The sequence below is a fragment of the Apteryx mantelli genome, chromosome 2, assembly GCF_036417845.1.
Source record: "Apteryx mantelli isolate bAptMan1 chromosome 2, bAptMan1.hap1, whole genome shotgun sequence".
Taxonomy (NCBI): Eukaryota; Metazoa; Chordata; class Aves; order Apterygiformes; family Apterygidae; genus Apteryx; species Apteryx mantelli.
Window position 1 is genome coordinate 117,930,398 of NC_089979.1, and position 15,859 is coordinate 117,946,256.

A 15,859-nucleotide genomic window follows, 5' to 3' on the forward strand; every position below is an offset into this window, starting at 1 on the left:
TTAACAAAATCATATTCTGGTATCACAGATCTTTGATTCCAAATTGGCAAATAAAAGTATGTATGCAGTACTCAGTTAATTTTAATTAATTAATCCAAATGGCTTCTGCAGGTAAGGAGCTAGAAGTAAATGGGCTTAAAATGTTGCCAACATTAAAAAACAGAATGACAGGATTACTACCATAAGTCAATACTGCAATTTGCAAATGTTACAGAGAGATGGAAAAGAGTAAGTGCTTCTGTAGATGGTGGAGAAGGTTATACAGAGCAGTCTCTATAGAGTATACTAGGCAGAAGGTGTAAATTTATCTTTTGCTTATCTAACCTGCAAGAAGCCTGGCACAACAATGGCACCAATAAACTTTCTGATAACAAATAGAGTCTGCTAAGTTGGAAATAAGACTGTAGCTTGGAAAAGGCAGTGAGCTACCAAACACAGAAAACAACTTAGAAGAAGGAAAATAAGACGGGGGGGGGGGAGGGGGGAAGCTGATGAGAAACGTGACAACAATGACAGATCACGGGAAGATGTCACGCCGAAGCAAATGACACATCTGCTCTTTTCTGAGGGCAATCAGCAATTACTACCCAGACCCAACAGCAAGTGGCACATTACAAACAGGCAAGGAGGAAGCTCGCCCTTGCCAACCTGTCATACTGCTCGCCCAGCACAGTCATCCCAGGGCACCGCACGACGCCACGCAGCCCAGCCGAGCCGTGCAGTACGGGGGCAGAGGCCCACAGCATGGCCGCGCTGCCCCAAACACGGCGCGGCGGAGACCCCGCAACCCACCGGGCCGCCCCCGGCGCCCACCTTCCGCCTACCCGGCGGAGCGCCGCCGGCCCCGCCCACACCTGCGCCGGCCCCGCCCACGGGCCCCTCCGCTCGCGCAGGGCACCTGGAGGGGAAGGAGGTGCGCGCGCGCGCGCGCCCGCCTTCTTCCTCCCCCCCTCCCCCCTCGCGCTCCTCCCGGAGGCCGGGAGGGGGAGGGGGCGAGGGGCCGCGCGCTGGCCGTTGGGGGCCTGGCGCCCTTCCCCTCCCCCCGCTACCTCAGGAGCGTCTCCAGCGAGCTGTCGTGCTTGTCGAGCGGGCGGCCCAGCGCGCTCTTGCGCAGCTTGCTGAGCTCCTCAGCCGCCCGGCAGTGCTCGGCCTGGGCGTCCCCGCTGGGGTAGCTCTGCTGAATGAACTTGTTCAGCGGCTTGGCCAAGTCCACCTCCGAGGCCTTCTTCAGCTGCACCGAAATAAAGTTCGTCATAGCTGGTGCGGGGGGAGGGCAGGCGGCGGCGGCCGTTACTGCGGGTCACGCGCCGCCTTTCTGTTACTGTTGTTCGAGTCCAGCTCCCCCGACCCCGCTGCCGCTGCCTCTCGCCTCCCCCGGCTGCAGCCCCGCACTTCCGGGATCGTCTCGTCTCGCGCTCCCTCCGCAGCGTCGTCACGCGCGGCCGTTTCCCCGCCCCCCCGCGCGCCGGGGAGGGGGCGGCGCCGTGCCGCGCCGCACGGGCACCTCGCGCCGCCTTGCACTGCCCTACTGCAGCCGTCGCGGTGGGCGCGCGCGCGGCCGTTGCTCCGCGGCCTGCCGGGGCGCTGACGGGATTCAGACAGCGCCGGCTGCAGCAGTCGGCGCTGGCGTCCCGGCCGGACGTAGGCGCCACGCCGTTCACATAAAGCCCCGGTAACAGAGGGTCGGCGAAACCCTTGGGAGCCGCCGACACTCGGCCTCAGGCGGCTTATTTTAGCTCTCAGGAGCTCGCCCCCGGCTCTGGTGCAGATACGTTTTGGCAGGACGCCGTATGGGGGGTAGTCGTCTTGAAGCCCGGAGTGGGCAGAAAATTCGAGAGCTGTCTGAAGAAGGACTGTTCGTTGGAGGATGTCTACTGAACTCAACTGTGGTAAAGGAAATGTTCCTAACCAATAAAATAACATAGCCCGTAAGTGACATTGTTTAACAAAAATGGTGGCTACTGAAAAATCAGATGCCAGACATGTAAGGTTTTAGAGGAAAGCAAAGGATTCCATTGTCAACCCACACTAAAACTGGTGTTTTAAGTACATTAAGGCATCTGTCACTTCTCAATAGCAAATGCTATAATATATTGACTGTAGAAGACAGTGTCACATGTTGCAGTAATTATGGATGTCATGCATATCACTTTCTGCTGACTGCTCAGTATAGCTTAAATAGGTAAAACAGATATGTAATCTGCAAAGTTTACGTGTATGAAAAAGTGAAATGGAATGTTCAACTGTTCTCATTCCCCATTTTTTTTCTGTCATGTGTTACAGACTTAATGTTGTAAGCCTGCTATTTTTTATTACATAAGTCTTGATATGAGGAAGATACCTGAGTGTTAGCATAAATAGGAGTGGTAAAAATGTTTTTTAAATTACGTAAAAGTATGTGTTCTATATTTTGTGTGGTAGCATACCAGCAGTTGCTATAAAGTAAAGCTGATGATACCTTCCTACTGGAAGTGAACTGTGTTAGGTAGGGGCCAAGATGTGCTATCATCTTTGTTGTCTGGTGACAATTAAAAGTGGTGGGATAACAGGGAAAGAGGAGAACCTATGAAGTTAGTTTTAGCAGCTCCTGTCATCACTGGGAGGGGCAACTCTTCCAGTATTAACAGTCGCTGTATACAATCCAGAACTGCTCTGCCAACAGCAGCCTGGCCTTGTAGGACACTAGTGTAGTGAAGTAGGCACTGGAGTTGTCCTATCCTGCTGCTTCCAGTAATCTGTGAAGCCCAGATGGTTATCCAGCATTCAGAGCTTTGCCAGGTTGCATCTATTACGGACCTTGACTACATTCACAAAAACTGAGCATATACGTCAACAATTCTTTGGTGCGCTCCCAACTTCCTAAATTGAATAAACACCCAGCTGAATTTCTCAGAGCTCAATCAAAAACAAATAGAAGTTGTTTTAATTTTACATTTAAAAAAAAGGAATTCTATTGTACAATAACTACAGAAAGTAAATCCCCCTGCCTTACTCGTATCTGGGCATATGAGTTCCCTGCTTTTTTTTTTTTTCCCATGGTTTTATTGTCCCACACACACTTGTAAGCTTTTGGTCTCTTAGCCTGAGTCAGCATTATACTGACTGCATTTTGCAGTCCCAGGGAAAACCTCTAGCCTCACAAGCTGAGATTCTGATCAGTCTTTTGATATAGTCAGTTGGGCAGTGGCCTGCCTTTGTTTCCCACATCAAGACCTTATGGGGTATAGTTAGCCTACACATCATTACAAGTTACATGGTTGTCTATATATGGAAGATGGAGGCCATTAATACCTTCCAGCCTAACAATCATAAACATGGAAAGGGTGTGAACAGGGAAGGGCAAGAACAGCTATGAGATCATAGTTTCACTTTTGAGCCCTGGTGACCTTTAGGTGGCTGTTGCTTAACAAATGCAACCACTGATATTTTGCATCTCTAACCCCTTCACCAACACAGCACAGAAATTCTACTTTGTCTTAGGATAAGTTACCAGAACTTCAAACATACAAGTGATTTGCTTCTTTCTCACAGATTTCTTAGTCAGTCAATAACCCTCTGGTGCCTTTCTTCTGATTATTACAATTATAATATTATGAACAGTAATGACTTGTCTCCTGTTACCTCTGACAATTCAAGTACTATTTCCCAACTTAGAGATGAGGAAGCTGCATAGTCAGTAGTTAGCAGTGCAGGGAACATAATCTACTTCTTCTGAGTCAGAGTCCTATGCTTCAAAAAACAAACATACTTCCTTCTTCAAAAAGTTTATGATAGTATGTAAGGGAACCAGTTTAAAACAGCTTTCCCTTAAAATATTTAGAGTCATGCAGTATAAACAGGTTATAGCCATATTTTAAGCATTACCGGTCACTGATATATTTAATTTTAGTGTAGACAGATCATTAGATGTCCCCAGTTTTCCTCTTTTTCCTAAACAATCATTATGTATATAGAGAGCACTGCAATTTTGCAAAGGCATTTTTAAAAGTCAGATTTGCTTTTGGTTTGCAAACTTGCTTTTCAGTGTGCTTCGTATTTTTTGTCATTGGGATTTTTATACGGAAAACTTTTCACTGAACTCTAGCATTCTGAATGTTTTATATTTGCTTTTTGTTCACAAATTCTGTGCACAATGGAAAATTTCATTAACACAAGATTTTGCTGTGTTTGCTGTATTTGATTTTATTCTGTAGGTTTTGGTCATGCTGCTTTATCCATAACGGAAGAGTTTTTCCGTAACAAACACTATACTAAATAAATTACAAACCAGCAAAAGGAAGTGATAAGGCGTCTAGTTGGGTTCATTAAATCTGATGGTCCTCTTGTCTAAAGCTTCATTTAATCATTCAGATCCAATGCCATTTTGATTCTCCTAACAGAATCTTCTGATGAGAGAGAGTAAGACCAAGTCTTTTATGACCATTGTCTTTTGACCATGAGTTTCAGTAATGATTATCCTCAGTTGCCAAAATGAGGGAATGCAGAAAATGAGCTGTACATCAGAAAACACTTGGATTGTTCTGACTGTATTGTATCCAAATAACCCATCTAGTTCTAGTGCCCATTTAGAAGAGAGTATAAAATTATCATTACCTGTGAATGAAACTTCTCCCTAACAGCTCATAATGACCAGCAGAAGAGGAAATCCTTTTATTTCAAAATTTAGAGGAACTATAAATCCTGTTTCCCTAGATTTTGGTAAGTATTTATTAGAGTTTTATAATTCTCATAGGTGAAGAGGGACCTGAAAAAGAAGTAAACTGCTGGGCCAGGGTGATGCTTATCTTTGTGCTTGTGCAGCCACATTCTCAGAATGCTCAATATACCATCCAATGCTAAATAAGAAAAACACATCTTCAGTGATAGGGGTCAGGATGAAGAAGAAGTGAGAGGCTGGAGAATGGAGAAAACAGGTCTAGATCAATACTGTCTGCACATTTTCTTAGAGTAGGCACTCGTGTATCGTGGTAACTCCAACATAGTGGCCTTTCAAGCACACACTAAATACAGATAGTGAATATATATGACTTTTACCTGAAGAGAAGAGGGTGCTGGCAGAACGGATCAGAATAAGAAGGGCATCACATGCATAGCTAGTGGCAAGGAAGAGAACCTTGTGGATGAAATAAATGACAAGTAGAAATGGGGATGAGAGAAGGCCAAAGAGAAGATGGAGGTGAAGCAATATGAACTTAGATCAGATACAAAAAATAGATAGGTTATGCAAGGCCTATTGCTGCCCTAGGTAAATGATTTTACATGCTGGCATTGTAGATGGACTAGAGCAGGGGAAGCAGGGAATTCAACCAGCATTAGTGCAAGATTTTCCACAAATGGTTACAAAAATATTAGCTATTAGGCCAATTAGAGTGCAGCCTAGAGTTTTCAGCAGGACTTGGAAATAGGCAGTATTACTGATTACATGATGATAGTGCCTGTATTTGTTACTCAAGCACACCACATAAGCAGGAAAAATAGCTCTTTATTGTCCCACATCATGGTTTGTGGTATTGGGTCTTCATAATAAGCACCAAAGCATTGTTAAAGTATTTTCATTTATTTTATTAAAAATGTATGGTAAAATTATGTCCCACTCAACAAGATTTATAAGATTTTTCAACAAATGTTATTATTTTTACTGTTCATGTACTGTTCATGCTATTCATATCTCTATGGTTTCAGAAGATTTATGAAGCAAAACAGCTTGGAAAAGACAGCAGCAACATTCAGTTCAATAAGAAATAGTTGAGGGACAGGCTATTAAAACATATTTCCCAAAAGCTGAAGATCATGAGTTGCGCAAGATGTATCAGTACAAATATATCAAAAGCTGCTTACAATGCACTGAATAAAACTGCTTGCCATTTAGTTATATTAGTCCTGCTTATGCCATAGTAGGCTATGGTCACATTCTGCCTCCAGCTACAAACTTCCTACTGAAAAAGAGCCACTGTTTACATAGGAAATTGTCCTGATAAAAGGCAAAGTATAAATGTATACTGCTATAGGTATACTGATACAATGTCAGGTAACCAATAATACCAAAAATGGCCCATTTTATTTCAAAAGAGGGTGTTTGTAAGGATATACATTTATTCTATTGCTTGAAGGGTAGCTATGCATAAGAAAAGGTAGAGCTGATAGAGAATATGATTGGAATTTGATCCTGGACAGATTGCACAGCTAATGACTGAATCCAACCCTGAATGCAATTTCCTGAAAAATCCAAAGTTATGCATGAGTATTTGACTTCGATTTTGGCATGAATATCTGTAATTAACACATTTTGGTGAAATATTTATGGTGTTGGATTTGAAAAAGGTTCAGAGCCTTCCTCTGAAAGTTTGTTGGAAAAAGGAAAAAGATTTGCTCTATCTTTTTTCAGTGTTGAACGGCTGATGTTACTTAGTAAATCCTTAATATTAATTTGTATATATAAATCATGGGCTTTTAAATAATTTTTACCCTTAGGAATGGAGAACAAAGTACCTGTCATATTGCATTAAAAGCAGATGAAAAATCAAACATCAGCTTTTTGTGATAATGGACTAAATTTTGCCTTACATTGCACTTATTCTTGCCATGAACATTTCCTTGAACTGTCAGAGGATTTCAGAAGCCTCAAAAGGAGATAGGTAGCATTCTAGTATCATCACATCTTTAATTAAAAGTTAAAAGAACAAAGGATTAATGACCTTGAAACACAAGTTTTTCCAATATATTGTTCATATAACTATGCTGTATTTTTACTGCCTCCAATTTTTAAATAATAACCAACTGAAGCTTAAGGACGTTGTTTTTTATTCATTCCAGAAAAGAGATGCGTTTTTGATTTATAAATTGCTCTTACAAGCTTGGCTAATTAAGCTACCCCTTAAGATTTGAAAGTCAGAAAATTTTCACCTAAATTCTGTATTACTAAACAGTGCAAAGGTATCAATAATTGGAAGTAAAAAAATAAGTGAAAGATAACTGGATAACTTTGAATCTTTTAATTATTACAATATGGGGCATGCCTAAAGCAACAGATTTATCTTATTCACCATAAAATATTGCTTTCTTCATTTAAAGCATTGTATTTCATATTTTATAAAGAAGTTTTTCCAAATATATCATCAATTCAATCCAGATATATTTGCAGCAAAGGAGAGAGGAGCTTTCAAAGAGACAGAAATTAAAATTTGTCCTTTGTTGGTGTTTTGCAATATGTAATTAAATTTTATATTGTTTTCATGTGTATATTCAATGTAAAAAATACCTTTTCCCTGTTTATTACATTAAAATTACAAGGCTTGACTAGAAAATTCTATGTATAATTTGAGGACTGTTAGGCTTATTACAATGAAGATATCAAAGAAACTAAATCTGGATAATTGAGGGAGATCCATTATAAGTCATCACTGACCCAAGCATTTATTTTAATAGTATTTTCTATTTGAAGTATTTCTTATCCTGAAGTATATTATAAAATATTCAAATAGAAATCATTTCACATAGCTTGAAGTAGGCCTGGAATGGAAGTGGGTAATCAGGCAGGCAGTCATGATGCAGTGTAACAGTTGCTAGTATGGAGAGAACAAATCTTGCTACATGGAACAAGCAGGATAGTCAATTCTTAAGAAGCCAAAAGAAATACCTTTATGTTCACCAAGCGACACTGCTGACTTTCAGTCCTGTGGTTCTAAAGACTCTTTATGGCAAATGAGAGGTTTACACCACTGAAAATCCTCTTTATTGACAGTATATATATCCAAGTAGAGGAGAGCCTGAAAATTGCATTTCAAATATCTAGCGCTCCTTCACTGCACAAAGCAGTCTTGTTTTTTGAGAAGACAGTAATAAACTTTGTATCTCTTGTGGGCCGCACACACGTGCCCTGACAGAGACAAGCCTGTTGCTTATGTGTAAGCCAGGAAGCATCTGTCCTTTGGCTGGGGGCATGTGCCTCTGCGAGTGTTACAGAGGCTGGCCAAGCGCACCTACTCACTTACTCAGATAAACAATGAGACACTGTAGTCTGCCTACTCAGTAAAGTGAAGGTGAGAGTATTTGAACCAGGGTGATATAACCAAAGCCAGACGTACTTCTGAGCATACTTTTATGGACCTATCCTCTGTATCCTCATCTGCATATTGCCATTGTCACTATATAGAGGAGAAAGAAGCTTACAGCCAGAAGGATTTGCCATAATGTGCTGGGCAAAGCAGAGTCACACTGTTGGGGCAGTATTAGGAGATACAGCAAGACAACAACAGGGGCCAAGGCCTAATGTCAGGTCCACAGAGTATGTAAGGAGGAAAGCAAGAACCTAATTTTAAAGCTGTGAAAGTCAAGGAAATTACTGCTGCTTCCTAATGTGGGAATCAAATGAACCATTCCCCAGGATCCTCACAGTCCAGGAAGAACAGCTATGAGCCTCATTCTGTGGAAGCAATTCACTCAGGTGCGTAACAGTCTCAGACCTTACAAAAATGGAAAGATCAAACAAAAGATGGAAGACCCTGAGATCATGGTTGTTCCATCATCCAGGCAGGGAGGGGTTTGTGACTTTTTCCAGTTCAAAACATCTCATTAGCACATGCACTGGCAGCCTTGCAAAGAGCAACCTCTAATAACAATATAGTGAATCCACTTCTGAAACCACCAAAGATCCTAATATCCTGCTGTTAAACTTGTCCATAATATGAGGGTTTTCATCTCACACATTCCAAACATAATGAATCAGAACAAAGTTTCTCTGTTACATAATGTAACAAAAGCCAGTACAGACAGCTCTGTTGCAAAGTTTGGTCCAACCACAAAAATTTGGGGATAAAGAAACAGCAACATGGTTTGCCAACAACACTGCCAGAAGATTCCTCCTAAAAATGCTTGCATTACAATGTTCAAAGGAGCAATGATATACAAACTTGCACTGTCACAGACTACAAAAAGTAAGATGCAAAAAATGTGGTTTAATCTTCTATTTCATCTTTCTATCGTCCATACATGGATGTATGTGGTGCAAGCAGGCAACAAAATCCAATGTTAGCAGTGCCCTTGAATTGCACAAAAAGGGAAGGAGAGGATGATTTGATCCAGTGCATTCTTACAATACATATCTTTTCCTCATTTGTGTTTTTTATTATTATTATTACAGGAGATAACTGGGAGTCAAGTTGCTTTTAATTGTAGTAGGATTTCCATATTTCTGACTTAGACTTCACAGAGAGAAATATGTGGATTTTCTCTGCACTATGCATCCAGAGAAGGGGTGGAGGAGTTGTGCAGGCATATTCTGTGTTGTATGTAAGCAGTAAGTCTGATATATCTCAAATACATATAATTTATTATACATGCACAGGGACCTTTTGTCTGAGATTTCTGGACTGGGAGTCTAGGCATTTTGGACAAATGGCTAATGGCCTGTTTTTATAAAAAGAATTTCCCAGACAGAGGAGCTAATGTTTCTCCAAAGCATAAACCTTGTAGATGTACCATCACAAGACTACTGTGTGTGTTTGCCTCATGTCAACAGGTAGTTTGTGTTCACAATTTAGCAACCTCCTGATGGAGAAAGAAAAAAGCACACTCTCAGTTTAAGTCATTTTTAAACCTTGAAGTTATGCATTAATAAATCTAACAATCTTTAAATACCCTTCCCTGAATATTGCTGTCTTTCTTTCTACAGATACATTAAGTTGGACCAGATTAGTTGCATAGAAAGTAGTTTTTATAGTATTTATTGGGGAAGCAAATGAAAACATCACAGAGTCTTACTCAGACGTTCAAGGAAGAGTTTGACAGACACTGGATGAGCTAGCTTGTGTTATGAGACTTCACTTAAGTCAACACTTTTGCACAAGTTATATAAATTAGGGCAGATACCAATTCACTATTTGTCATATATGAATCATCCTGGTATGAAGTATCAGGATATGGTTTGACTAATGCCAGTACCTAAATGTTACTGTAAGGAATTTAGCATGCAAATTATGTTTTACAAACTCAGAAGATTATCCCTAATGCTTACTTCATTCATTTCTCAGGTTGGTCTGCCTGACATTCCCTCTGAAATTCCAGGAGGTTCTTACTGCCATATTGACAGACTGAAATTTTTTTAATGAATCACTTTTAAAGGCAAAAAATCCATTTACTTATCTGTGATATATTCTTCTTTGCAATCAGACAAACAGCTGATTTGTGTATACAACATTTCCTTCATTCACACTGAGTAGTATAAACTGTAATACAGCATTTCTTTCAAACTTGTATGCCTAGCAATTTAACACTGTTTCCTCTGCTTCCAGACATAGTGATGCTGACATACACAAAAAGGTATTTCAAGGAACACAAGGCAGTATATTTCTGCTTAAAATATTATCTTTAAGTGAATGCTTAATTACTATCCATTCTCCATGCAAACGTTAACATGCTTATCAGTCACTTTTGCAATCAGCTGCCAATACCTGGAAACTACTTAGCTAGGAGTTTGATGACTAGGCATAACAGACATGAAATTGTCCTCAGAATCACTTTAGGACAGCAAGTGAATTTCATAGGGTATCTCAATGTGAAAAATAAAGACTAACTAGTTATTTACCATGTATTTTATCCATGTTTTTATAACTTGGATAACACAGGATGTGCCCATGTCTGTCCACTTTCAGGCTTGTATTTTTGTGTGTTCTTTCTATACCTCTCTGTCTACATTTATTTCTAGTATCTGCTTCCTCCACCTTTCACAAGGTTCAAAGAATAAGTTTCGGATTGGTTAGCTATATGTGAGTCATGATAGTAGGTCAGTTCATTTTCCCATGGCATGTTTTGTTCCATCTCATGACTGTCAGTTTTTCCATTTTGATCTTACCAGTACTACCTGCTTGGCATTGTAGTTTATCAGTGATTAATGAGGCATCTATTTTCAGGAATGAAGCAACTAAAGAACTTTTTCTTCACTATGTAGGTGATTTAATATGACTTTTCATTCAATGTACCTCGTGCTTATATGCCAGTTATTAAAATGTTCCGGTTTATTGCCTAGAAGTATATGCAGTGATTCAACAGTAACCATCTCTATTTGTATAAAACTCATATAAGGTCTAGATACATACATGCCCTAAAAAACAACTCAATGAGAGATGGGAAATTTTACTTGTGATGCATTATTTGTTAAGAGAGAAGAGCTGGATAAAAATTAAAGATGAAAACTTCAGGCTCACCAGAACTTTTTTTAAAAGTGCTACTGTTGTACCCAATAATTTGCACTCTTGGGCTTTGACAGCATGCAGACACCATATCTAACTATTGACAAACAAAAAGTTTGCTCTGACTCTTTTCCCCTCCTGTTTTCTCATGTACTCAGCACAAAATAATAAATTAGATTTCAGGATGGCATATTAGCCAGATTACATTCAGGGAAACAAGGGAGTTAGAATGGTGACTCTTTAGGAAATGCAAAGGGATTGTTGTAAAGAATGAAGGACTATGTGGGCACTTATTGCAAGCTGAGGTGATGACTCAGAATACTTGTTGTGGAAAAGCATCACATTCAAGGTGTCCTGATTAAGTAAGTAAAGCTCAAACTTTTTCTAGCTTTTACATGTTGAATGAGGAAAACTGGGAGTGTGGTTTTTTGCCATAACACCTACTAAATTACTATAAGTGCTTGCAAATGTCTTCCAAAAGATTTAAGAACACTTTGCAAATGTTAATCGAGTTAGACAATAATTGAAGCAACTATATATTAATAGACTTATCCTAAAAATAAGAGAGAAGTTATTTACAAGAACTCTCATGCCAGACCAAGGAGAAGAACCAGCGATTTCTGTTTTCATAGAATTCATTAACACATTGTGGCCTGTTTCTCACCTTTTATTTCTTTTCATATTCCCAAGAACACCCATACCAGAAAAGGTCTTCCCACCAAGTGAACAAATGGCTAGACTGGCAGTATTTGCTAAAGATCTTTCGGTGTATGAGCCAGCATGAAAGCAGTCTGAGGTGTGGCCAAGATGTTCTTAAGCACTTCTCATGCATAGTGCTGAAAAGTCCTTTGGGAAACGTGGCAATTACAGTACAAGTTAGGGCAACCCTTCGGGTAGCTGGAATTTTTCCAGGGACCAAACTGGCCTGTGGCAACTTCAGAATGGAGATAAGTACATATTTCTTCCACTTGTTTTCTGTTCTATACTACACTTGAAAGGAACTGAACTGGCTGACCTTGCCTCAAGTTCCTAGTATTGTCAATATTACCGTGCTACAGGGGAGACTCAGCTGTGGGACAGAACACTACTACATGAAGTTCTGTACAAGCAAATAAGAATTTCTGTCCAAAGGAACATGCAGTTTTAAAGAACCAACAGATTCATATAGATGGAAAGGTACACGGTTGCCTTTCTAAGACACATGATATGGAGATTCCTGATGTAGCCCCAACAGAACTAGTTTTCAAACTAGAGGTCTCAAGCAGCACTGCCCAAGCCAGTTAGCTCTGTATCTCAAGTTACTACACGGAGAGTTACAGCACAGAGGTAGCTTCAGTGCCATACTGAACAACCCTCAACATTGCTACCGTCTAGGAACAACACGTGTTTTCTCCTTTTGATCCTAAAAAGAACGATGGAAAAAAATATGTTGTTCATCTTAGGAGTGAATTAAATTAGCTCCAAGCAAATGTCATTTTTCGAGGCTGAGTGGCAATGGTGCTGTCACAACATTCTTCTTCCCGAGTTGCTTCTCTTTTGAATTTTCTTTTAGTACACTTTTCAACAGAGAGAGAAATTTTGGCTAACTAGAGACAGAAGCTTGTGACAATCTCATAATTAATATAATAATCTTACTCTCTTTTTATAGTTTTTGGAAATATTTATAATTTCATAATTTCTTCCTCAAGAGATATATTAATTCATTTATAGAAGAGAGAACAAAAAACCTTTTAAAAACAATTAATTACCATGTAAATCGTGTTTCCACCCTTACCCTCAGCACTGCCTAAATATATGGGGGATACTGATAAAAGTGACAGGAAGCTCATTTTTTCTAATCGCAAGATAAAGCTAAAAGTAATATTCGTGCCATGTTTTTAATTTATTTCCTGAGGGGGCTGATACATATGGTGAATCCAGTACCTATCGCAAATGCCACACTGAAAAATTTATCTCCCAGTGTCAAAAGATTAAACTGTACAAAGCTATTATATATTAATTTAATATTGGTGTTTCTCCTTGTTGCAGTATCATCTCTCTACTTAATGACCTGTAACATCTTAAATAAAATACAGTGACTGGAATACATCTGAAATTAAGTCAGATTTTATTGTATAATGGACTTTTATCAAGGCAGATGAAAAAGAGGACTCATAAAACTAACTGCTAGTTAGTGGTTATGGAAAGAAAATCAATCTGCAATTAAACTGTAATGTTGGTACATTAAATAGGAGTGAGTAATGGCAGTTAAACTTAATTAAAGTTGGAAAATATTTAAAATATCAGTAACAGTTTTATACTGAAAACATATGATGAGTTTTGGCTTGATTACCCCTAGAAGGCCCACTGCTGTACCTTCTTCAGGCAAAACACCTGCTGAGATCTGTATGTTTGTAAAGAGAGATTACAGACACATTTTAAAGTTGATAAAGGTGGTCTCTATTCAAGCAAAGATTACATAGCTATTGCCCAGTTCTGTGAGATGTAGTTTGCATTATCTTTTGGTGGTGGGATCTTTGTGGCAAAATACTGTGTGGATTAGATATGAATTTACATGAGCTTTTGGAAGCAATTATGGCTAAGGAAATGTTTTTATGATAATTGTGTTCCTGTATTTTCATGCAATGACCATGTCCTTGCGTGAAAGGTACAGAGAATAGTTGAAACCGTATTTTGCAATACAGGTTCTGTGATCTTAGCTGTATCACTTTATTAGACTGTGCCCACCTAAAGCTGGAAACCCTGACTGTTCACTGTCCATTATTTTTGCACAGTCCAAGGTGTCAAGAGAGTAACCTAGTTAAGACAGCAGCGAATCCTCCTTGCAGCGCCCACCAATATGCACCGTTGGGAAGTCTGGGTGAATCGCAACGCTCCTGAGAGCACTGCTGCCAAGACAACATATTCCCTACAAGGCCACACCACCGACTGCACCTCCCACACTTACCTTCACCTGTGATGTGCTTCTCCGAATATTCTGCAGCACAAGTGGGATGTTCAGCTCTCTTTTCTGCTGGGCTGCCTACACTATCACACCACTAAGACAGTGCTTAGCAGAGAGAAGATCTCACACCACACTCCAGCTCCAGAAGGGCTAAGCACTCAGCCACCTTTGGAGCCAGAGTCTGCCTTGCACCTACAGTGACGAGCAAAAATAGCTTGTCTGTTGGTGGCACAACCACAACAGTTACACCTACGCTTTCACTTTGTCTCTCCCCTGCAGCTGAGACCCCCCACTGGAGACCTATCTCCAGCAATGGCAGCTGCACACCAAGCCCTGGGATGCCAGGCACTGCCTCGCAAGCCACTGCAGCTGAGCCTGCAGCACTCATGGCAGTCACTGTGTGCCTGGGCAGTTTATTTAACACACACGGATGCTGGCCGATGCAAGCTCCCAGTCTCCTAAGGTCTTTACACACAGCCATGGCCTGCATCCGCTTAGCCCACTCCATGTCTTCAGCTGTAACCAGACCCTTGGTAACCACAGACAGTCTACATTGACATGCCTACAAGCAAGGGAAATGGGAGTGTCAGGACACAAATATTCCCCATGCTTGGCAAACCCAGCCTAGCCCTGCTGCCAGTTCTGCTCTCCTTGCTTCACCTGGGAGCCTTGCACTAGTATTGCACAAAGACAGACAGTACAAGCCCAGTGCTTGCCTGGAGCCTCCGTTGGAGGTCTTGGCCTTAGCTGATGCCGCATGTCTGCTGCCAACGTCATGTTGGGGCTCTGGCAGCTCACACCTGCATGCCTGTGAGGTCCCTGATTTCAGAGTACCTCGGAGTGGACTGGGAGACACAGTCTAGGTTTTGGGTGGCTTCTGAAGGACAATAGGGGACTGAATCATGGCAGCATTGTGTCTGGAGCTGACTATGAGAACCTCTGTTTTGACTACAGCTTATGCTAGTAAGGACAGCAAAAATAATTTGTCTTGAGCAATTAATACTCAATTTTGAGCCTGGCCAGGAATATGGTCATATAACCAGATGAATGTTGTTTCCTGAAATGGTGCCTTGGAGGCAGCTTTTGGTTTGCACAATTTCACATCTTTAAACACATAAGGTTGCACAAATACACAGTCAAAAATCCTTTCAAAGCCAAAAGGTCTGTTTTCTTTTTCTGATATTTTCCTTACTGTATCACTATATATGGAGATCCCTATAATAGTCTGGAAGCACCCAGCAGTGTGAACATGGATGGAATAACCTCAAATGCAGTGCAGGCATAGCCAGCATGTCTCTACTTCATTCTCGAGGCTCAGATTAGTGTTTCTCAAAGCAGCATCAAGATATCTATTACATTGGATTGAAGAGGGAAAATGTTGCCACTTTAATCTATCCCAGTGAAACTCAGCAAGCACAGTCCTTGTGAAACTCCCAGGATCTCAAGGAAAAGAAAGTGGTGTTAGAAAATGCCAAAAATGTCACAGTTTCTCTAAAAGTCTTCTCAATTAGCAAAATCTGATTGATCGAGGTTCATGCTTGAAGAAATAAAATAGATGATCCAGAAGCAGTTTTCTTTCATCATATCTACTTTAGGAAAATAAGACTGTGAGAATAATTCGTTCTTATAGTCTGTTGAAGTATGTCTCAAATTTTTTTCCCAAAATACATATAACTGGATGCTTGTTTTTAAAATGTCATCATGCCCCAGGATTGCTTGCATAAATAAG

The 15,859-nt window shown here is 40.5% G+C and overlaps 1 protein-coding gene across 2 annotated transcripts in view; it reads right to left on the reverse strand.

The window, feature by feature from the left end:
- The window catches only part of PDCD6IP (programmed cell death 6 interacting protein), a 33,696-nt gene extending 32,296 nt beyond the window's left edge, over positions 1 to 1,400 (reverse strand). For both annotated transcript variants that reach the window (XM_013948177.2, XM_013948176.2), the window contains exon 1: positions 1,050 to 1,400. In XM_013948177.2, coding sequence (XP_013803631.2) covers positions 1,050 to 1,255 — 206 coding nt within the window. In that variant the 5' untranslated portion in view covers positions 1,256 to 1,400. The remainder of the gene's footprint in view (positions 1 to 1,049) is intronic.
- Positions 1,401 to 15,859: the final 14,459 nt, after the last annotated feature.